Source organism: Acanthisitta chloris, unplaced genomic scaffold (genome assembly GCF_000695815.1).
Source record: "Acanthisitta chloris isolate BGI_N310 unplaced genomic scaffold, ASM69581v1 scaffold4572, whole genome shotgun sequence".
Classification (NCBI taxonomy): domain Eukaryota; kingdom Metazoa; phylum Chordata; class Aves; order Passeriformes; family Acanthisittidae; genus Acanthisitta; species Acanthisitta chloris.
The window spans coordinates 103,605-127,833 of record NW_008662053.1 but is presented as its reverse complement, the minus strand read 5'-3'; the positions used below and the strand labels follow the sequence as shown (position 1 = coordinate 127,833).

Below are 24,229 nucleotides of genomic sequence, written 5' to 3'. Positions count from 1 at the left end.
TGACTTGAACTCTCTCACTGGTTTGCTTTCAAACCAGCACATTAGGGAATGCATTTAATTTAAAATAATATTTGCCTTTCTTAGAATTTCCCAGTTAAGGGAGATTTTACTTGTCACTTGCATGATCTGGACTAAAAGTTCCTTGGATGCTATTATACTGCTACAAGGCAAAAAGTGCATACTTAGGTCCTTCCTCAAAGGTCCTGACTTTGAAAAACCAATCAGACATTCTCGTGCATGTTGAAACACACAAAACTTGTAGGAAAAAGTCAAACATTTGAACATGGCATATCGTTATATCACAAGTAGCTATTTCCACAGCATCATCTTTATAAAATGACAGTTGTCTTAGCCTTCATTTTTGGCCTCTTCCACCATATTTTTCTACTTGTTTTGGTGTCCTGTGATTTTGAGTCACATCTGAGTATGTCTCATGCACATATTGTGTATATCTTGCACAGCTTTTGTTTTCAATAGAGCTTTGTAAACTTTCTTCAAAGAATGATTTACACAAGGTAGAAAAAGTGCTACATTCACATGTGAAAATTATATTGCAATATTGTTCTCCCAGGAGCCATAAACAGATCAGAGTCCAGTTTGTGCTATGAGAAAAGAACTATGAACCTCACTGGGACTTTTAATCACAATACTCTGGCTCTGAACTGAAGATCCATTTTCTAGCATGTCCCACTGGACTAACAAAAATCTGTTTGTTTATGGAAGTTAATTTAAAACTTTTAGCAGGAAAAAAGTATACCAAAGATGTTGCCTAGCTTTCAATCAAGCTTTATCTTATTCCAGACAAAAGCCAATGTGCATTGTGCAGTGTTTTGAATACCATAGTTACTATTAAATAATTTTTTCTCTGTTCCGAGATTGCATTACAGAATTAGGAATAATTTTATTCTGCCTAGTCTTCTGTGGACATAGGGAAAAGTGCAAATTAAATTCTCTTGTGGTCTTACTTTTCCATCAATGGCTTAAGTCTCAGATCTACACTGGTAAGTTCACTTAATTGTGAGAGAAAATCTATGAAACCACTAGAATCTTAATTCTCCAGCACTGATTTTATTTAAACAGAATACCATTCCAAAAAACCTGACAAAATACCACTCATGTCTCTCCATTTATCAAAGAGGCTGCTGAGATTTTTCCAATTGAAAAATAAAATAAAATTGAGATAACATAAAACACAGTAAAGAACCTCCAAGCTGTCTGTATGATTTTTTGACTTTTGGGTAAGACTTGAATAAAAGTTCTGGAGCTAGATTATACCTACATGAGGACTTTTGCTGGCTACAGACAACATCATTTTAAGATAGGAGACAATACTACAGATTTCTAGATTACCCCCAAATGTTTTTTGGGGTTTTTTGGTTTTTTTTTTTTTTATTTTTTATTATGCCATTTGGACAATTTTTATATACTTAACAGAGTATGGCAGGTGATTTCTGATTCACACGAGGACTGCATAGACTGGACTGCCAACCACAGTAGATTGGAAACATGGAAAATGAGGGAACAGTTTGCCTCCTCTGACAGAAGGACATTCTGACAGATATTGGTCATTGTTCTGAATTACTTCAATGGTAATGATAATGTAATAGGAATAATGTTATTTTAAATCACGCTTATAGCTGAAGAGGTGCTTTGGAAATAATTCCATGCAGAAAGGGAATGTTTTTGAGCTGTGTTATGACCCCATATTCATCCAAATGCCTTATTTTATGATGAAATATGCATCTCAGTTAGTGTTTGCTAAACTCTAATTGGTACTTGTTCTGGTCTGCCATTGTTCAAAACCAGATATATTACATTTACAGATTCAGATATGTGTGTGAAAATCACTGGTCCATGTTCTAATGTCAGACAGTTAAGATCTGAATTTTTCATTACTCTAATGGAAGTTGTGCAAGACTAAATTTATTTAAATGCAAAGGGTATCACTTGTCTTGGCTTTACTTTGTTGCCAGAAACTTAAAAACTCTATTATACAAATCAACGGCAAGCAACGGGCTTGAGCTTCAATTTCTAATCTGGTTTGCTACTTCTTATACTCTCTTTAGATTCTTTCTGATAGAAAGTACGGAAAAATCATTTTTCTCAACCTTGGCATCTGAGAAAATTTACCAGAAGTCAGAGAACAAAAGAACAGCAAAATCTTAGAGATCTTAAAAAAAATATACTTAAAACCAAAGATCTCAAGAACTATATAGACCTGTACAAATCAAACACATCAGTCCATGTAATGATGGAACAATGAGAGTTTAAAGAAGAATTCAGTAAACTAAAGTAAAAATAGTCAAAAGTGAGAATAGTCAAAATTTCAAATTTCATACTTACACTTGAACTTATATTTTAATGGTTTCTAAAATAATCTTTTATTTTTAGGAAGTTTTTTCTTAGCAATTTTGTGGCAGAATTTGGAAAGAACTACTTAATCTACTGTTATATTACTTCATCACTTGCTTAATGTGCCTAATTATTATGAAGCTATTATGGTATGACAGTCTAGTAATATTCAAAATAATTACCTACCCCTGTTTGTACAGTTTCTAAATTTGTACTGTCTTCATGAGATCAAGCGTAGCTAACATGATTAATTTCTGCCATCCTGATAAACTGTCACTAAGGTCAAGGCTGTTCAGCAGATTTTAAATCAATGTCATATAATAGCTGCTGATATTGGCCAAAAAAATAATTGTATCCCACTTGTAGTACTACTGATAGCATTTGGAAGCAAAAAGTACTGTAAGCACCGGAAATAAAATAAACCAGCTTAATTAGGATTCTAAAATTCTAAACAAATTTGAATAACTCTCTCTCTCTTTACCACAAAAAGTACTGTCAAAACCAAATGGTACAACAGTCTGCATGTCAGCTCTTGTGAACAATTCTGTCAGGTCTATCATGCAGGGTAAAATAGGCTGCTGAAGGTTATTGTATCGAGCCCATTTGGATTTTAAAAGCAACTCCCATACTAAAATAGAAATTTTCTAACATGTTCTATTTTAACTGAATCTTTATTTTCTGCAAAACATATTACTCATAAGGACCCTTCAAAGACACAGCAGTAAATTCTACCATATTCTGAGCTTTTAAAAAGAGAATTGAATTTATATTCTCAGCTTCTCTCTATGATATTATTTCATATTTCTCCTCTGTTTTTGGACAAGTGTGAACACTTTTAGAACAGATGTAAGAAATATGGAATAATATATGCATACATGCCCTTTGCAAATATTCTGGTCAGAAATGAACTTCAGAGAATAGGGCACATCCCATCACATTATAACATAGTTCAAAATAATTTTTAATGGGATCATATTGAACATAACTTCACTTGCTGTCTTTCCATTAATTGTAAAATTTAATCACAGTAACTTCACTCAGCTCATATTCTGCTTTTCTCCAGCTGCCATGTGCTCAGTACAATCAGCTCCACTGCCGGGAAATGCATGTTTTTTTCAGATACCAATACCAGAGTCAAGTAGACTCGGATGCTTTTAAAAATTTGCAAATAAGTCAAACAGTCGTGAGGTAATTACATTTCATTAAAGTGATTTTTATTCCTAAATGTGTTATTCTTTCGCTCAATCATTCTCAGTACTATTGCAAATTATCCAGCTATATAGGCAGGATAAAATATATTACAAGACTAATGTCTCTCTGTCAAAATAAGACATATGCATTTTTTTTTAAAATTGGAAACATTGGATTAAGAACAAAAGTTTGTTCAAAGATTGTGTTCTGAAAATGCACTGAGCAGGTTACCCTAAGCACTGTGTTTATTAAAACATCGTGTCCTGAAAATGCATAAAGTCTGTTGAGAGCTGACAGGAAACAAATCCACCAAAAAGATGCAAACATAAACCCAGTAAAAGCATTAGATATTGTTACAAGATGAGTTATATGAATGAAATAAAATATTTATTCTTAGAAATAACTTATCTAGTAAAATGAGGGTATGTCAATGTTCCTACCTCTTCCTTCTTGCTGTTACATGTTTATAATTCCATTTCAGTTCAGACTGATGGTTCAGCATCAAAATAACTTTGCTGACTTGAAATTCTTAATGTTGTTCTTTGCTTCTCAAAACTTTAATTGACATAAATGTGTTTGATTTTTATTAACTAAGCATTACTTTTACACTGACTGGTCTCCAAGGATTTCAGGAGCCTAAGGGAAGCCAAAATCTTTAAAAAAAATCTCATTTTAAACTGCATTTAGGAGAGAAAAAAAAAAAAGACCGATGAGGACTGCATCAGTCTCTAGGGATAAGGAACTATAGATCAGTTAGTAACCAAAGAGAAAACAAATCAGCAGATCCAACAGTACAATTGAAAGTACAGTCTACCTCCAGGAACAAAGTAAGAAAAACTTGCTCACAGCCCTGAGCACTCTTAAAATGAAAAAAAAATAAAAATAAAAGCCAACAAAAAAAGCCCACAATAATTCTGGAAAAGATCTGAAAACAGGAGAACAGTGGACAGAAGAAAGAGGTAAAGAATCAGTTATGCCTGGAGTTTTGGTTGTGACACAGTCAAAGGAGTTAGCAAAATGCTTTGAAGGCATATAAAGAAATGGGGAGTTTGTGCTTCCTCTGTGTTTTGCTCAAATACAGCTGTCACTGAAATTCTGCACCTACAGTACAAGATTTTGTAAAAGATGGAACAAGTCAGCAATGTCAAGTCACCTGCAAAATCACTAGGTTTAGTCATACACTAAACAGTGTTGAAGAATTTGTTCATTTCCTCATGAATTAAATTAAACAGTGGCTGTGAATATGGAGGGAAAAAAAACCCAAACCAAACCCACAACATGGAAAACTTCAATTCCAGTGCTTTTAAACAGAAACTGGAATTCTACAATGGAAAAACACTGTAACAGAAGTAGGGTCAGCAGCATTTCAAATATAAATGGAGCACAAATATCCATGAAAAAGCAATAACTTTCAGTTTAATAAGAAATATGTATCTATTAATATGAAATATTCAACATATTTGATGGAACTGTATCTTAGACTTTGGATGGTTTTAGAGAAACAGAAAGGATGGTGTGGTGGTGCCTTTCCCTTCCCCAGGCCTGCCCTACCATCTCGGGTGCCTGGCAGGCTCCACCAACACTGCGGAGTGCTGACATCCCCTCTGCCACACAGCTGCTTGGCACAGGCATCTCCATGTAATCCCAGAACCACAGGAGGGGTTGGGTTGGAAGAGACCTTAAAGACCATCTAGTTCCAACTCCCCTTCCATGGGCAGCGACACCTCCCACTAGACCAGGCTGCTCGGCCAAAGGTGTCCCTGTGATATTATCAATCAACTCTCATCTAATTTTCCTGTGTCTGTCCATCTGTGTAGTAATAGGGTGAACTTTGCCACTGAACTCTGTTAAAGTCACACTTACAGGATTCATATTAAAACCTGCTTTCTGGCTATATTTTGATGGTGATCTTTAAGTGGCTGAAACCACTCCTTTGCCACAGATACAATAAATGTACTCCTTTTTATATGATTTGCTTTTATACTAAAATTATTATCAGGATGATACATTTATTCCTCTAACTTTCTTAAAGCTTATAGTACCATAAAGTCCCTTTTTTATTAGTCTTGTCCCTAACATAAGACACTATAGTAGTAATTTTAACAGATTCTCAGAGTTTTGACATAAAAAACCTAAATAACACAACAAGCTCTTGGCTATACAATAAACACTACCTTTATTTGGTATTTGCTGATTAATAATTTAGAATTTTCAAGCAGTTAAATTTGCTGTGTTCCAAAACCATGCTTGCCTGCAGCAAAAACATCAAATCACCAGAATTAACTGTAAGACTGCTTTCTAATGTTACTTTTAAAATAAAATGTGTACTGTTTGGGTCATTACAGGTTTTTTCCCTTCTAAAACAAAGGAATGAAGACAAAGATAATAAGTTTATCAGACTAATTTCATTGACTCGATATTTTGCCTTGCTTACAGCAAGATTGCAGAACCATCAGTCTCGTGTAACAGCAGCCACTGCTGGAGGCATTACAGTTACAAAGGAGGGAAGGAAATAGTGATGGTAGATCAGAACATACCAGAGCAGGCTGTGTTTGAGGCCGCTCAGGGTTGCAGCAATATCGCAAAGTTCCTGCCTAGGTGCAAGAGTTACTCTAAGTCTCTATATCCTGTAACACTCAGTAGTAAGGTACTGACTAACAAAAGACTCAACAGAAAAGATGTTCAGTCATGAGATGAGATTCGTGTGTCTTCCCAAACAGTACATAAACAGCAGATCCTATGGGTCAAAATACGATACAGCGTCCACTTTAACTGAAGTCTATGGTTTGGACAATATTCAAAAATCATTGAGATAAATCACAAAATCATTTAAACTAATCCCAAGAAGGATTTTTAATCTACTCCTAAACTCTGTTCTTTATTGATCACAAATTCCACAGGTGCAACCAATATGATTCTAGCTCTGAACTCTGGAGAGAAAGAGCAGCTCAAACAGGCCCCACTGACCAGCCATGTGCAGTTACAGAAAAACACTCCTTGTCTTGAAGCCTTTACAATCTAATGGAAAACACCACAGTACTTTGTGTTACTGGAGCAGTTCCTGAGATCTACCCTTAAACAACAGCTACCAAATGCTGATTCATTCACAACAGATGTTCATGTGTGCTAAGAACTCTGGTAGATTACTTGATAAAAGCTTCTCACATGGTTTAGCTGAATTTCGACAGAATCTCGTTTTCTGGGAAGATAGATCAGCTAAATAAAATTGTGCCTTATTTGGGTTTTTTTACACCAAAAAGGATTTTGCCTTTGAAGGCACAAGTAAAAGTCTTGGATACATTCATAACAAAATGCTCATAAGCGTGTTTTTTCTTAAAGCAGTCAAATTACTAAAATACCAGTACTAAAATCATCAGACAAACACTTATTAGCAAACCCTCCCATTAAGCCCAATGATTTACACACAATGTACAAAAGAGATCTTTTCCACTCCAGCTATTAAAAAGCCATTAGAGGAAAAATGTCCTGCGCAAACTACTTCAGATAGGTGTAATGCTTATTGTAAAAGAAAATTTTTGTGATCAGAATTTTTATTTTCTCTTGCAGTCTCCAGAAACAAACTGTGATCTAATGGCTCCACAAAGACTCGACAAATGGAACAATATTTGGTTTTAATTTAAGACAACTCTAGTGACTGAATCATGGGACACAGGATGAGCTTAATAAAGAGGGATACATTGCTAGATATTGTATCCAAAAAAAGAAGGATGTCATTCCCACTACGAGGGAACAGAAAATCACCTTGTCTTGCAATGGAAGGCAATAGAACATAGATATCAAATAATGGGAAATGAAATAATAAACTGTCACCTAATTTATACAAAACATCAGCATCTATTTCCAGTTTTCAGTACAATAAAACTTGTATGAACTGTCCTACATAACACAGGTGAATAACAGTTCCCATTTCAGCCACACTAATGAAAAACTAACATTCATAGAGCCCTCTGATCATCTTAGGATCCTGAAATTCAGCAACATTCTTTTTACACAACCAAATTGTTTCCTGAATATTTTAATTTGATTTCTAATACCATCCCAGTAGTAGAACCTTGCCCCGTTTCAGTACATCTCCTTTATAAATGTTCTCTTAAACTACATTTCCGCTAAAATGACAAATTAACATTAATGACAAAGCATTAATAGATTTGCTGAATCTGAAGTGTATTATCTGTACACATCACTGATTATAAATGTCCAGTTTAGCCCTGACACTAAGATAAATTCATCAGTATTAAAATTTCCTATATTTTTTAATACACAGACAAAAAATGCTTCTGCAATTGGTATAAAGGTCAATATCTTTCCCAGATGCCCCTGTGCTAGTACTCTACAACCACTAGAACTGGTGAGGATAAATTCCCCCAAACAGTGAGACAGTTACAGTCAGGTACCAGAAAGTTTGACTGATCCAGTCCAAGAACATTCTCTTCTCTAAGACACAGAAAAAACCCACATTTATTAATTCTCCTCATGTATAAAAATTATGTCAGTGTGCATCCATGTGTGCTAATAGCTATTTCAGAAAGTTTCATAATGAAATGTTTGAAAAATGCATCCTAATTAATTACTTACAAGATTTAATTTAATTTTCAGAATAAACAATGCCATGACTTACAATAAAACCTAAATAGAAGCTATGAATTGTCAGCTAATGGTGCAGAAGTAGGCAGAACCACATAAGCAACTTTAAATTTATTATTTCCCATAGCCTTCAGACATTTTAATGTCCCACTACCAGTAGCAATAATTAAATTAAAAACTTTTAATAGGATACAGTAAATTAGGAATTAATTGTGTGCAGTAAAGAAGAATTAAATAACTGATATATTTGTGAAGTAATACTCCTTATAGCTTGAAACAACAAGAAAATATTTTTATGATAAATTTGGGATAAACTATTTTGGTATTTAATCACTTCCATTAGTAGAAGAAACAAAGATGAGGAGCCTTTCAACAGTAAAAGAAAGGTTATATATACAGAAATTAACTAAGGATAAAGATTACAGTATTATTTAATATTTTGCTTGGCATAAGAAAGAAGCAGAAACTATTTTAGTAGGAATTGTGATGTCCTCCCCTTATTAACTGAAAATAAAGTCTTTCCACTGCTGATAGCACTCCAGTCAAGAAGGGCTCACGAATTTGTTCTTAAGATGAGCTTAAACCAGAAAAAAATGTGTTTTGCTCAGTTAGGGCCCAGGTGTCTGATGCAGAGCCCATGTATATGATTTGAACCATTTCTCCTGGGACCTTAGAAACTGAACAAAAGACAGAAATCCATGGGATATCTCTTCGTTTTCTTTCTAAGGGGCAGTGGCATGCTGCACCCAGAGGTCCTGGATAAGAAGGTGATGCTCAGTAAAGAGAAAACCAATAAGCTTGTCTGAATAAATGATCCAGTCAATATGTAAGTAAGAACAGATGACATTCATGTATGATATCACGTTCAGAACACATTACTGCCCAGAAAGAAAAAATTAAATCCCACTTTCAACATAATAGTAAGGGATAGTGTGCTTTAGTTATTAATAAAATATTAGTCAATGATACATTCCTGCCAGATATATATCCTGCCAGACATGGGTTTGCAATATGAAGGACATAGTAGAATCATAGAATGAACCAGGTTGGAAAAGACCTCAAAGATCATCAAGTCCAACCCTCCCGTGGTCACCAGCCCATGGCACTAAGTGCCACATCCAGTCTGAGCCTGAAAACCTCCAGGAGTGGTGAATCCACCACCTCCCTGGGCAGCACATCCCAATGCCTGATTAAGGCAAGCATGTACCTGATTGTTCTAATTAAAGTTTCTTTTAAAACAATGCCAGATTAGTTTCTCATCTATTTCACATGCTGTATTTTCTCTCTCTTGTGGAATCACTAAGCAGTCATAGAAATCTCTTTGTTAAGATAGAGTATTTGCCACATTTCTACAATTTATCTGAAAACATCACCAAAAAACACTAGTCAAAGGGGTGGAACAAAATTGATCCAAATGGAAAAATACTGAACTGTTTGAATCCAAACTGGAACAAGAAGAATCAGAAATTATTGGAATAACCTTTATCACTCAGTAAAACAGGACATAAATGTAAAAATATGAGATTTAAAATATGAAACTCACAATTATTATGTCTAAAAAAAAGTATTCTTACAAGTTTTATACTTTGAAGAAAACACAGAAAACTATCCACCCTCTTATCACTGTGCTTTCATGGTATGAGAATATGTGGCCTTGAGCACTGAAACACATTTTTTCTCCCCTGTACTCTGATTGCATTTGTGCCAGAAAAATCTGTTTAAATTCAGTGGTTATTAAATCATCAATATCCATATAATCCAATTTAGATATAAAAGAGAGAAATTATTAGCATGACCATGACTTTCAGCACTGACGCCTGGATTCTTGATATCTTTTCACTTTAAACATCTACTAGACCAAATGATGATGTTCCTGACATTCTGGTGCAGCAGAAAGAAGGTCTAGAGAAGATATGAGTCATTCACAAGTCTTTTGCAGCTTGGATAAGTAGTGTAAAATGTCAATGCTGGACAAGTCAATTTACAAACAATTTAAGAAAGATCTGTAATTTACAAGCAATTTCTATATCTACAGTACCCTCAGAAGGCTGAGTATAATTAATAAAGCCACCACCCAATATTTAAGGCCCTCTGAGACCTTAAAAGAATAAACATAATATCCTTGATATATATGAACACATTCATCTTTACTTTTCCAAAGTAGTCCTACTTAGAAATAGCATTACCCATCTGAATGTTTCACATATTTTTTTTCTAAAACAATTACTTGTTGAATACCAGACTACTCACTTGCTTGTAAAAGCCTTTTCAAACAAATCCTGTTAATTCTGAATATGGTTCACTAAGCAGCATGATCTCATTAATAAAACCAGTTGCTAATCTGTAAATCAAAACGCTCAGTTGTTTTAACTGTTTACCTCGTGGAAATTCTAACCATCTCTTCAGTCAGACTCCCAGAAGCCTATGACTTCTGCAACAAACCCAGCAAAGTAAAGGGAGAACCAATGAAAAGGATGGGAACAGGGCAACTTCAGACTAAACCTTCTGTCACAAATCCATGTTAACTAACATCAGGTCTACACTCTTGAGGTTATTTGGAGTATTTTCATAATACGTGAGTCTTCATTAGAAAGGTACTTTTTTCTGTTGTACTGAACTGAAAACAATGTTTGAGAGACAAATTTGTGAGTTCCTGGGATTTTTAACACAAGGGGAAAAGGAAGAAAGAAAAAGCTTGATGAACTGCAAAAAGATAAATCCATTCTGCAAACATATATCCAAAATGTTCTCATATATTGCATAAGAAAATAACAAATTGCTAACAGATGAGAAGCAGACTAGGTCAAAAGGAAATATAAACCAGGAGTCTTGTTCTACACTGAAATCTGAGCTTCTGCACAGCAAGGTATTATCTCAAGATTTTTCAGTGTGATCTTCAGTTCTGTATTAACTTCTAAATGATGACGAGTAAAGAATGATTCTAACCTGCTGAGACACTGAAATGTGCTACACATCTATGATACATCTTATCTGGTCTTGGTCACTCTCAAAAACCAACCTCTCTTCAGAAAGAAAATATTGATTTACCAAGGGGTTAGAAAACACTTAGGCAAACACCTTTTTCATGGATCCATTTTTTCCCCTAACTGCTCAGTTGAAGCTGCTGAAGGATCCAAGCACAGTGCTAGAAGTGTGGTGGAGCAGAAGCAGAGAAGGGTAAGGCTTTGTGACACAGCATGTCACATAGGTAGACATGTCTTACTCTAGCAATATGTATGTTTTTCAAAGGAATGCTTAAAACTGTGGATCAGAGAAAGGGAACTGAAATTTCAGTGGGCAGATGATGAGTTCTGCTACCTGTTACATACACAATAAAGAGCATCTTCAATTCCTTGATGACATTCTGTTTCGTCAGTGAGATCTATGACACCTTTCTCCAGTGTTCAAAGCATTGACAACAATTTGCAGAAAGTATTTACCCACTATTTTAACTCCTTCAGCTTAGTGTTGCTTAACAGTTGCATCTATTTTTTATACTTGCATTGCATGACTTTGTTTCTTTTGCAGTTCAGCAGTTTTGCAGTCAAGAAATAGCAGCCCAAATCTTAAAAAGGTTGACTTCAAATAATAAAATTCAAAAGACATGATTTCTATTTTTAACTGTAGGCCAAAAATTGCATTCAAAACAAAACTCAACCTTTAATATGAGACAGATCTACCTGTTTTCAACCTGAAATCCAGTAATTTGATCCAGCAATTCAAATGTACAAATTCCAATTAGTTTAACTGAGTTTTTTTCTTATGCATAAGCAGCAATTTATAACATGAATCCAGAGGTTAGTCAGGTCATGTTTTTCAGCTGAACATATCTACTTGCAAAATATCAGTTTAGAATTAATTCTTCATACCCATTTCCTTTTCAATCACATAGGAGGGAAATGAAATAAACTACCAAGAAACTAGAGTTATTTTTTTGCTAGATGAAAAGCATACAAATTGGAACTGGACACATAGGAACTAAGTGGCTATTCTGTCACACTGCATTTCAGGGGGAAAAAAAAGCATCCTCAAGGTTCTTTGATTAAAACATGAAACAGGAAAAATAAGAAATACTCGCAAGACATAGTTCATGGAATATCTCTTGTACACTTCAATGGTTAATCACATTTCTTCCACAAGATTTTAAAATTAAGTCTGGTACTTCTGCTGGTCATGGAAACTAATGAGCACATTAAATAAAGACCAAACAAATATGTAACTGTGGAAGTACCACAATATACCATGTCATCCTGTATCTTATTTCCTGTAAAAAAGTATCTTACGACAAACTAATGAAAATTCTTAGTGAACCAGAACAACAGAAATATCTGACATAAATTGTCAGTGGCCACTCAACATTAGAAATGGTCCTTAAATTAAGTGCAAAACTAAACAGGTTACCCACAGAGACAAACTTCTTAACTACTCCAGAAAAACAGGAAATTGGCTAATCACGTCATACCTGGATAAATTGCCTGGTTTTCACATGCCCCACGTCTCCAGCCTCTATCTGTGCTCTTGACAGCTTCTCCTCAGTTTCAGTTAGCCAATGATTAAAGCTCTTCATGTCAGAATGAAAAAGTCGCCACTTTTCCAAGGATTTGTCAAACCGCCTGCAAGTATAAAAGGAGATGAAATAAGAATCCATTGATACTTTATTTATTGACTACAGGAAAAAAAAAAGAGAACAGTGTTGGATGTCTCAGGTTAAAATTGGTGTGATATTGATGGCATCATGTATTAACATTTACAACATTTATATCAAATGGAAACACGGTACTACTTCTGAACAGTGAAATTATTAATTAAAAATGCATCACAAATCAGTGTTTTACCAATTTTTAAATCTTTTTCCAGAAAATGCAGCTCTCTTCAAATGCATTTCTACTTATATTGTGAAAAGGGACCCTTTATTAAACATATATTTATATATATGTTTCACTTCAGGTATTTGATTGTTATGCAAAAAAAAATTAAATCATGAAATACAAGAATGATTGAAACAACACTATAATATTAGAAAAATAGAGGTTTGTACAATAAACAAGGATGAAAAATATTACTACCATGTCTGCCAGTCTACAGCCCACTACATAAAAGACCAGGTAAGTACTTCCAGCATTTTGGGAAGATCTGACCTGTTTTTGTCTAGAGTGACTGATCTTCTGCTCCAAGATCTGTTTGCCTTGGCCACTGTCAAGTACTAAAGAAATGAAATGAAGACAGAATTACAAGGAATTTTTTGAAGTTGGCCTATGTCTTAAGAAATTCAGTTATCCTATGTGTTGGATTGGTGTTGAAATGTAATCACTGATCAGAGATTAGCCAGAATGTTTTGTTAGCAGATCATCATTAAACGTGCTACTGTTGTTTAAGTTTATAATCCTCCTTTACAGGATTATAATAGGTTTTAGGGGGTACTTAGAGGATAAAGACAAAGATGCTCAATTATTTTTCTAGAAGGTAATCTGGTTCTGTATGGACAAACTTTGTGATTGAATGTTAAGGAGTTTAATTCACCAAATAAAATCACATTACTATCAGGGAATGCAGATCATCTTTTCCATTGTTCTGATGATTTTTCATTTTTTTAGAAGAAAATAGAAGCAAACAGACTATTGACCTGGTTAAAAGTTGTAGTCACTCATCTAACTTATTTATTAAAATGACTGTGATCATTTATCATGTTTAACATGCTTTACTGTCCAAGAAGAGTCAAACCATAATAGAAAGGCATATTGTAACAGTTTTTTCAACTATCTTCTTCTGAATTACAAGGAAAAAAGTTACTTTACATTTTAAAAAATCACCTAGAAAATAAAATTTAAATTCTATTTCTTTTGGTCCAGTATGGTCTCTCATTTTGGACACTGGAACAGCTTTCCTCCAGCTCCTCACAAAATGAAATTACTCTTCTCAGCATGAAGAAGTTTATCAGCAGCTTAAATGCAAAAATTCAGTAGGGGTTGATACTAACACCACTGAATTTGCATTCCAGCACTTGCAAATTGAATCTCCTGTCACTCTCCATTCTTTCTTCTCTTGCTTTGAGTAATAAAAGTCGCAAGGAGAAGAAAAGTTGCAACAAGGGAAAATGAATACTTAAAGCTTAAGAGTTTAAATACTAGTCCTTATTGCTCACGTCTTAAAAAGACTGCAACTCTCAGTAAAATAAGCATAAACCAATATTACACATCAGTTTAAAAATTCAGGGCATTTATGGACAAGCAAAGCCACTAAAATTCAAGAGTCTTTCAGTGCTTAAGTGTTTACATACTGTTCCAGTGACAAGAACAGAGGCAGTAGCTGCAGGGGCAGGTGCATTTGAAATGGGGTGTGAAGGGACATCACCTCGCAGCTTCCTGCTCACATTGTGGGACACCTTCAACACCTGAGTGAGAGCTTCCCCTGCTCAATCTCTGTATTACATCTGCTTACACACAGTGCTGCTTCAAACAGCGTTTACACTCTCAAAACAAAGAGGCTTTCATTTGTTTGTTTGCTTGTTTTACTATTTGAAATCCTGTTGCCAGGTGGTGAGTTCAAAACCTACAAAAGGAGAAGGCTAATTAACTACCAACGCTGAGCAGCAAAACCGCTGAGGACTTGGCACAGCAGAATGTAGAAAAAAATCATAAAAGAGCAATCCTCCGAGGACTGTGAACACTCAGAAAGAGTATGTCTGCCTCAGAAATGCCCAAGCACACAACTGGGAGGACAGGAAGGTGGATTCATGGCCTTGTACACTCCTACCTAGGGATCCACCTTGTTTGCTGTCAGAGACAAGTCAAAGAGCTAGAACAGTCCTGTGTATCCATTCATCTGTATCCTCACTCACACAAACCCTTTCCCTTTGAGAGGCATAAGCCAAAATGGTGTGGATAGTAGGTGACTGATATTTGGGCAGTATTTCCTTTTTGGTATGTCCTCTCTGTTTGGCTCAGCACACACTCAGTCCCAAGATGCAAACAGGTACCCTGAAGCCAAGAGGAAGGTTCTGGACAAGAATGTATGATGTATATGTTGCAAAGAACCTAAGAATGGAACATGAGCTCTGACACTTAGAAAGGACAGCCTTATTCCTCTTACTTGACCAAGTTAGAACCGACAAGTGAAAACCAACTGGTTCACTGGCCTAATTTTCCCTATATGTACTGACACAGCAGCAGGGAACATGTTAAGCAATGGCTTGTGCGAGCAATTCTAGCACATAATGGATTTATTTTTCCTCTGGAGACCAAGAAGAAAAAAAAGCAAGCAAAGACAGCTGTTGAGGCAACACAATTTACATTAAGCCATTAAAATATTGGTGCTTTCCTCCCTTCAAAAATTGTCACTCTTCTAAACCTTTTGACCATATCCTTCAGTAGCATTGTACATGACATTGCACAGAGATCTACAGATGCCAATTGGAATATACTATCAGTGGAACTCACTACACTCTATATAATGCGATTGAACTCGATGTTCCATGGCCCAAGACTGGTGTTCTTAAGAAGCCATGCAAAGGTGGAAGGAAGGATCTTTGAAAACAGGAAAGTCATGAGATGGGGTACAAAAGGCTGTTGGTTTGTTGTTGTAAACCAAATCTGAATTTTGCATCTGTGTTTCAATAAATTCCTTAATGTTTTGATAACATTCCTTGACAAACTTTGAAACCCACTTTTACGATGCATTCCACTTTGCAAAATTTCACAATCCATTGAGCCTCATGAAAAAGAAGTGCTATAATTTACACACTTTCCTAAGCCATTATTTCTGTCATGGAAATTATTATTGTTAGAGACATGCACTTTATTCACCATACTGGAAAAACTTCTGGTAAACTTCGCTTCTATACTGTTGCTAAACAATGTGCTGTAGGATTATGCTAATATTAACCTACAAATTATGCAGTTTTGTCAACTTGATTCAGCACAATTAGCACCTTGTAAAAATACACAAAACATCAAAGTAGTATAAATAATTATGTATTAGAATGTGAGAGCATTAACTTTAATACTTAAGGCCATTCTTATAGATAACAAAACAAGAAAACTTGTTTTTGTCAAGCAACTTCTATAATTAAATTGCTTAAAGAAACAGCTAACCCATTTTTGCAGGTTTTGATGTTTTCATTTTATTTCACAGAATTCATGTCTTTTGAGTGCTTAATTTATATTTCATTTACATACCCTCTCTGAATTTGGACTAAAAATTATGACCTCATTTTAGGCATTGCTACATACAGATCTTGATCCCAGGTGTTGCTGTGGGTCCACTCTGGGACAACACGTGGCTGTAAACATCCTATTCACACCCCAGCACTCTGCCTTTCACCCACAAAATAGCAAATGACCAGAAATAAAAAATAAACTACAACCAAAACAACCATAGCAATGTCATCCATCATTACAAAATGTAATTTCTCTCCTCTTTCCAGAAAGTAGGTTCTGCAGCATTAGATGCATGAAAAACATTCTACATTGTAATTACAAATACTTTTATATCTTGAATTGTATTGACTGTATTATTGTTCTTGCCCTAGTTACTGATATCACAGCATTCAGTGTCAATATGTATGTCAATGACAATGCCACTTAAAATGGCTATGAAAAAGCAAGATTATGTCAGTCATTGTTGGGTTTTAGGAATACAAATTAATTTTTATGAAGCATGAGAGAGCAATAAACTTAATAAACATTTCCAATTAATTATACAGAAAATCCATTGGATTCTAATGGATGCTATGCATCAATAGTGTAAATAGAAACATCTCATTTCATTTATGGAATTATTGACATACATTCTTCTTCTACACTAAATAAGATTATTTATTATGCATATGAATCTGATCTTCAAAATTCCAATTTTTTTTCCTAAAACATTTTCCTCCATCAGAACAGAGATGTAATGATGTATTTTAGAAAATTTTGCCTAGACATCTGGATTAAAAGTAGGTAACAACTTTTTCCTAGAAAAAATAAAGGAATAGTTGATTAATTGTGACCTATGTGAGAGAGTAGCATAGTTTGCAACTCTCTTATAAATTATTAATGCAATTGAAAATAAACCTACAAATTTCATAGCTTGCCAAAGTGTAACTTGCAAAAGCTGTCATGAGAAGAAATTCCCAAAACAAACATTTACCGTGGAATGAACAGTATCTCAATTTTATTGAAATCCAGACTAGTATTTCTGCCTGCATGTGAAGGGTATGCACACATTTCATCCTCACCATGGGTGACAGTGTATACTGCATTTCCAGCCACAATGTTCCAGCATGCTATTATTACCCAGCCTATGGCAGCACCCCACTGATTAAATGAAATATGGGTAAAAAAATCACATTCACTTCTGACTCAGTGCCAGGGTGATGTACTCCTCCTTCCCCCACCCCAGGGCTCTGACCTGCTTCAGCCCAGCTCTGACACAGCAAGAAGACCTGTCCCCAGGCTTTGGTGAGCCCCGAGACATGAGGAGAAATGGCTGTGAGAAACCTCAAGGGTTTCTGCCCAGGGCTGCAGGGCCACAGTTAAACTGACTGTGACCTGGGCTACTCTAGGTTTGCCCACAGCACACTCTGCTCACTGCAGCTGGAGCTGGTTCTGATCTCCACCTCTGGGCACTGTGGAACCTCTGGGAAAGGCCCCTGTCTTTGCCCTTACACAAGCCTTGCTGTGTTCTGACACTCTCAAACATTCCTTCTGCACAGCTCCCCAGTTCAGCAGAGCCTGAAGCCTCCAACGTCCTGTGTGCTGCTGTTAAACAACACACTGAGCAAACATCTGCACTGCCCTTCAGTGTCACGGTACCTGTGGCTGTAAGGTGGGACAGCCAGAAAAGAGGACACAGCATGTCCTAGCCAGGGGTGTTAGACTGCCTGGACTGCCTGGCTGCAGCCACATCTCACCAACCAAGTGCCCATCAACTGCTGGAGTGCAGCACAGGCTCCTGGAGAGAGCCTCTTCTGGGTGGGCTTCACCTGAGTGGAACACAGTGCACTTCTTGGTGTGAGACAGAACACAGCAAGCAGGTGATCCTGACCCAAATGAAAATACTCATGGACATATTCTAATTCAATACCAGTGAAGCCCAGCATTCTGGCTCCCAGGTTCTGCTGCAGGTCAGACCCATTCTGGGGCAAGACTCGATAGTTTCAACAGCCTGGACACAGAAACACGTGCAGGACCCAGCAAGAGAGCTGACAAGTCATATCCAGTTGAGGGAAATCAGTTCTCACAAATTCCTCAAATGACCACCATAATTCATAAATTAAAAAATTCATTTCAGTGAATTTGTGGCACAGAGCATAAGTATGTGCAGTGCAATATTGAAGGTATATATTACAGGATGTTCCCTCAGTATTCCCCTGTAATTACCATGAAGTGCTTAAATCATATGATTTTCAATGACAGAGTCCTTAGTTCAACCTGCAATAACATGTTTTATCCTCCCAAATTGCCCTGTTCAATTTTCTGTTTCCACTGCCTAGCACAAAATCCCCCTGCACTGGTGGCTTTAGAACAGGAGGAATAACAGAAAACTGAGGATACAAGTTAATGCTGGCTGTTGACTCCCTGTGCCTGAAAGATGCTATTTATCCTGTTTAAGGTGTGGTAGATGTGTACAGAAATATATATACTGGAAAATCAAGCTGTGGTAAGTTATTCTTTTAGTTCTCTGGGCCCTGATTATGTCTTGTTCAGCTCCAGGTGAAGTGAGTGTCATAAGAACATTCCAGCACCGGCAAAGAACTGTACTGATCCTAACAGTGTAGCATTTGTAGAGAATGGACTGAAATTACTATGGAAGTGGAGCATAGCTTTAGAAGAAAGAAACAGCTGACTATGCACATCATGCTCTGTAAACACAGACAAAAATACTGCAGCCACCCCAAGACCTGCCTTATAGTTCTTGGATAAATCTTACTTTCATTGTTTCTTTAACAAAGAGAAGCACAAATAAGTAGATTTAGATGTTTTAACAAAAAGTGTTTTAAGTTGAAAAGTTACAGCTTTACTTACTTTAAAACTTCGAGCAGGTGTTTAGCTTGTTTGAAATTAGTCAGGAAGCAAACAGGCTACTCATTTATGGACACATGCATACAAAAGAAAGGGAATGAGATGAAAGGTAGAAGCAATCCTACTGCTCTCTATGCTAGCCAAGAAAAGCTCCACAAAACAAGCTGTTGAAGAAAAAACCAATCTTCCTTATTTTTGGACATTACCCTCAGGGAAAAGCTTTGACATAGCAGCAAAGTCTACTTACCTATGCTTTGCTTCCCTTACATGGCAAACATCTCAAGGTTCCACTTCAGGGGGTTTTACTAGATGGAATTACATTCTTGTATTACAAGGTTCTGTAATTAATTTATTCTACTTACTATAAATACGTCTCAGTAGAAAACTGGATGACAGAAGGAGCTGCATATTAGTAGAAATCACACACATCATTTTTATTACAATATCAGGAGCATTAAAATGAGAATCCCTTAAAATCATATTTAATCCTAATTGTTAGGTTCTTCATTGTCAAAAGTAAAATCTTCTTAACATTCCTCAAATACTTCTATTTTCTAATAGCAATTCACAGAATCGTAAAATTCAATTCTACTGCCACCTTCATAGAACAGTTTGGCTGTGTACACACAACATGTACACTAGTCTGTGTATATATGAAGGCTTTATTTCAAATTTTCAGTCTTTGCCCAGTGTATACTGATGACTTCAGTGCATAATTTACATTTCAAAACATACTTCAAATCCAAAAATGCTGGCTAGAGAAAATGTTTAAATTCAAGGATTATCACATCACTGCAGCCAAGATTTCTTCTGCTTTCTACCGATAAGTGGCAAAAATGGTGCTGCAGTCAGAGCCCAGGACTAAAAGTCAGACCTCCTCCTCACAATCTGCGTGTCACTCTGGGGTAGCAACCTACTAATTATTTTTTTATTCAAACAAGACTAATGTCATATACTATGAGATAACTTATACCAATTTCCATGCCATGTGTATAATTTACTAATAAAACTTCATAAATTTTTGTGGAGCCTCTGACTTTCATCATTCATTTTCAACCATGGGCATCTACGAATTTTCGGTGCTCCCTTCCCCTTAAGGGTGGGATGTCACAGTCCCCTCAAAACAAAAATGGTATTTTGCTTACTTTTACCGAAAATCTCTGGAATACTCTGCTTCAATTTAGGAAGGAAATCTATTTTACATTTTAAATAAAACAATATTAGTGATTCCCCAGGTAAGTAAATGCAAAGCTAAATTAATCTCAAGGGTCTAGACTACAAAATTTTCTGGAGCAGAGACTACTCTAGCAATTTGCTGTGTACCCAGAGCTATAGAAGGAGCCAAAGCAAACAGTTTTTGTCAGGTCAATTGCCATAACATTTCGGGTTACACCAGAAACACTGACTAGATCTAGCTGAAATCACCTCAAACATTGAAAATTTGAAAGCTGCCAGCACTACTGTATTACTGAAGGTCGCCAGGACGAGAAGACTGAACCTTCAAAGTCTCAAAAGTGTTAGTACCAAGGTCTATGACTACCACAAAACCTATCGGATTGTACTCCAAACATAACGTGTGTCTTTTTTGACTCTTTGACACACAGGGGCATATGTAATACATTTAATAAAGGAAAGAAGTTGCATTCAAACCACCCTGGAGGAAGAGAGAGCAAAATTATATTTATTAGATGACAGCAACAACATGCACAGCTGAGAAACAACTGTGATGAAAACTGCACAAAACAGAAAATTGCAACTTCTGATTTCAGCTACAGATGTTAAAAGACTAGGCTCCCTCTACTGTCAAAAATATGCTCACCAAGCAGTATTTAAAGGTAGGTGTATGCTCACTGCACCCTGGCAACTAGAGAGCAGCAATTCATTAAAAAGCATCAAGGGATTTCTGCAAAGGAGCTCACCTTAGTACATCCAATATGTATTGGACTTAATGGCAGTTCCTGCAATGTCATCCTTCCTCCAGTGAACAGCTGACCTAGCTAAATATTCACCCAGCTAAGAACTTCTTGCACAACACAACGTAATGATTCGATCCCAGCAGTGAAAGCATACCTCAACTGTCAACACTTACAGAAAGTAAGAGAAGTCATTGCAAATAAAGTCTCAGACCTGAGGTTGTGCTGCAGCTCTCTTAGGCTCTATCTACACAGGTGGATGTAGCTAAGCATGACTGAGTTCTGCCTTTGTTTTGAGATGGCTGGCTACAAATCAGCACTATCTGTGAAATCACACAGCTGCACCAACACAGCATTGTCCCTAAAGCAACTGTACCCTGCATGTCAGCTGTGTCTCATAGCTTATGACACTGACCACGATGTCATGTTATGTCTTTTATCTGACATGAAGGGCCAAGACAGTTCATATCCAGACAGCTCAGAGTCTATTTGCTTCCGCCTCTATTTGTCTCCATGTATCTTCACATTCCTGCGTTCTACAGCCCACATATTCATGACTAAGCCGTAACATTTCCCAGACATTTCGGTGAAAATCTTTTCATTTGTACAGCAGAAAAAGACACTACAATAATTCCTGCATGAATGCAATGCATTTTTGTCACTGAGCATTTTACAGCAAAGTTATGCTAAGTTATGCTAATTGTCAGGCTTGAGGGCTGGTGATTTAAAAACATACAAGATTCCTTTTCAGCTGAAACACTTTCACAGCACAAACACATTCTAGATTATCTCATCTACTTATTAAAAGAAATTCTGAGCTATTTTCACCTCATTTTACAATACAGACACCTTCAATTACTGTACCAAGTATTTTCTATTTTAAACTCTATAACTACCGTATGATAGTGATTTAATAAACATAGCTCTCTTCCCAAAAGCTACTGGGTTATTTTTCATCCTGCCTCAAATCTGCTATTTAAGTTTAACAAATAATTTTAAATTTCAGTTGAGCTGTTCCATTTAGAAGATGATCTTACAGACATTGACCTATGAAAAGAGACATTTTAATGGTCATATATAAGGTAAAAATATTTTCCAGCTTTTGATGCAAACTAAATCTTTCTAGTTATAAACTAGGCCACGAAAATATCTCTATACCTTTTGGGTTTCCTCACATTATAAATATTGACAAAAAGTCTTATTTAGATTGGCCACAACAAAAACATTTATACATTATGTTTATATACATTTATTTATAAATATACATTTATTTATACATTATATATACCTCTTTGTTACAGTTTATGCTTATTTGTAAGCAATTAAGGAACCAATGAAACTTACAAATCCATGAACTTGATGGTGTGATATTATGGGGGCAAATTAAGAGGCAAATCTGTTGCAAGAATTTGTAAGAAAACAGCTATGGAGAGCATTTCTATACAGTAAGCAGGGTATAGAAATGTATTAGCAACTAATGTTGGCTGTAAGCATTATAAGGTGCCCTTTTCAAAATCCAAATGAACAATTTGAGTCACTGTGAGAGAAAGCAAGAAAAAACCTCTCTACCCTGCATGTAACTAAGGCATGGTAGCTATTTTGAGATTAACATGAGAAAGGGAATAATTTCCTTCTCTCATTGGGGATGAACTAATCTGCTCTGGTTTTTATTTCCACCTCGAATCTTGAGCCAAGGGTAATTCTAATAACAAGACTTACAACCTAAACAGAAATATGCAAACAAATAGTCTTAGGTAAGACTTTCTCTGAGAATACCTAGGCCTTCCACTAGTTGCTCTTCTCCCTGTACTGAAACAAAGCCAGTTAACATTGGATCACACGAACAAATATTTTTCAATAGGCTTTACCAAGCTAATCAACAGCTAGTTTAAGGTTACTAAGAAATATTTGACACTTGTACTGCTGTTCAAAACCAAAAACTATTCTTAGTATAAGCCTGCTAACTGCTTCTTTATGTTTTGCCCCTGTTACTATAAAAACTGTTAGTTGTCTGGGACTTTCATAAAACCACTGATCTCTTTTATTACCCTTATTATGGCTTTGTGATCTTTTCTGATGTAAGACTGGCTTATCACTTTCTTTTTCATTTTTCAGAATTATCAAGAAACACTTTGTAAAAGACATTTGGTATCAACTTGCCACATTCTCTAACATTTAAATTTCAGCACATTTGAGATTAATTAGGTGAGCATTAATCTAGTCTGTAAAGTATGCCGTAGAAGGTAAATCTTAAATAAGACATGAAAAAGGCAAAAATTAGTTGCTTGACATTAATATGAGGGATCCACTAGAATTTTAATTCCCAATCAAGAAACAGATTCAAAAACATTCAAGATCCACAATATCTAAAATTTCAGTGTTTTGCTTTAAAACTACGTTCTTTTGAGTATTTTTCAATTTTCTTCTGCCTTGTGCTTAATTATTTAACTTTTTTTTCCCTATTCTCTGTGTGAGGCTTGCAATTGCTACAGAAATATTTTAAATTAATGTCTATTCTGGAAAACTTTGTTGCACTTCATTGATTCAATGATTTCTGGCAGTGTTGGAAAGGATTACTTTTAGGTAGCATGAGCTGTTCACAGAAGCAAGACTGAGGCATAAATATCCTGGGAAGACAATATCCTGAAAAGACAAACAAGATCTTCCACAAGTGGTAAGTTGATAAGGTAAAAAGTTATATAAGACAGTAATTTAAAACTCTATCTTCTACTACCTGTGGAATAACTTTATTTTTTCCCCAAATATTATGTGTTCTCATTGAAGATATATAGGGGACCTGGTGTTAGTGTCACTTCCTAAATAGTCACGATCAATAAAAAACCCAAGTATCTAAGACTGCTGCAAAAGGGGAAGACTACTGTGAAATTCTGGTACAAGGATAGGAAAAACTATGGAATCTCAATGGTTGTTCTGACTGGCACTGAAACTTACTTAACCCTACCTTTAAAATTCTGATTGTATTATACTAATACAACTATTGGAAAAGATAACATAGAAATTTAGTATCATGAAAGCCAAGGCTGAAGTTATAAATTAAACAATAAATGCCTCCTTAGCTCACAAAAGACAAATCATGCCACTGCTGTTTCCTGGTGTGTGCTTTGCACTCAGAAAACTGAAACCAAGGCAACAAATTCCATTTGG

The 24,229-nt window shown here is 35.8% G+C and overlaps 1 protein-coding gene across 1 annotated transcript in view; it reads right to left on the bottom strand.

Moving 5' to 3' along the window:
- The window catches only part of LOC103798201 (dystrophin-like), a gene marked incomplete at its 3' end in the record, with an annotated part of 308,111 nt that overhangs the window by 180,291 nt on the left and 103,591 nt on the right, over positions 1-24,229 (bottom strand). Inside the window, exon 34 of the mRNA XM_009070449.1 lies at positions 12,611-12,761. Coding sequence (XP_009068697.1) covers positions 12,611-12,761 — 151 coding nt within the window. The remainder of the gene's footprint in view (positions 1-12,610; positions 12,762-24,229) is intronic.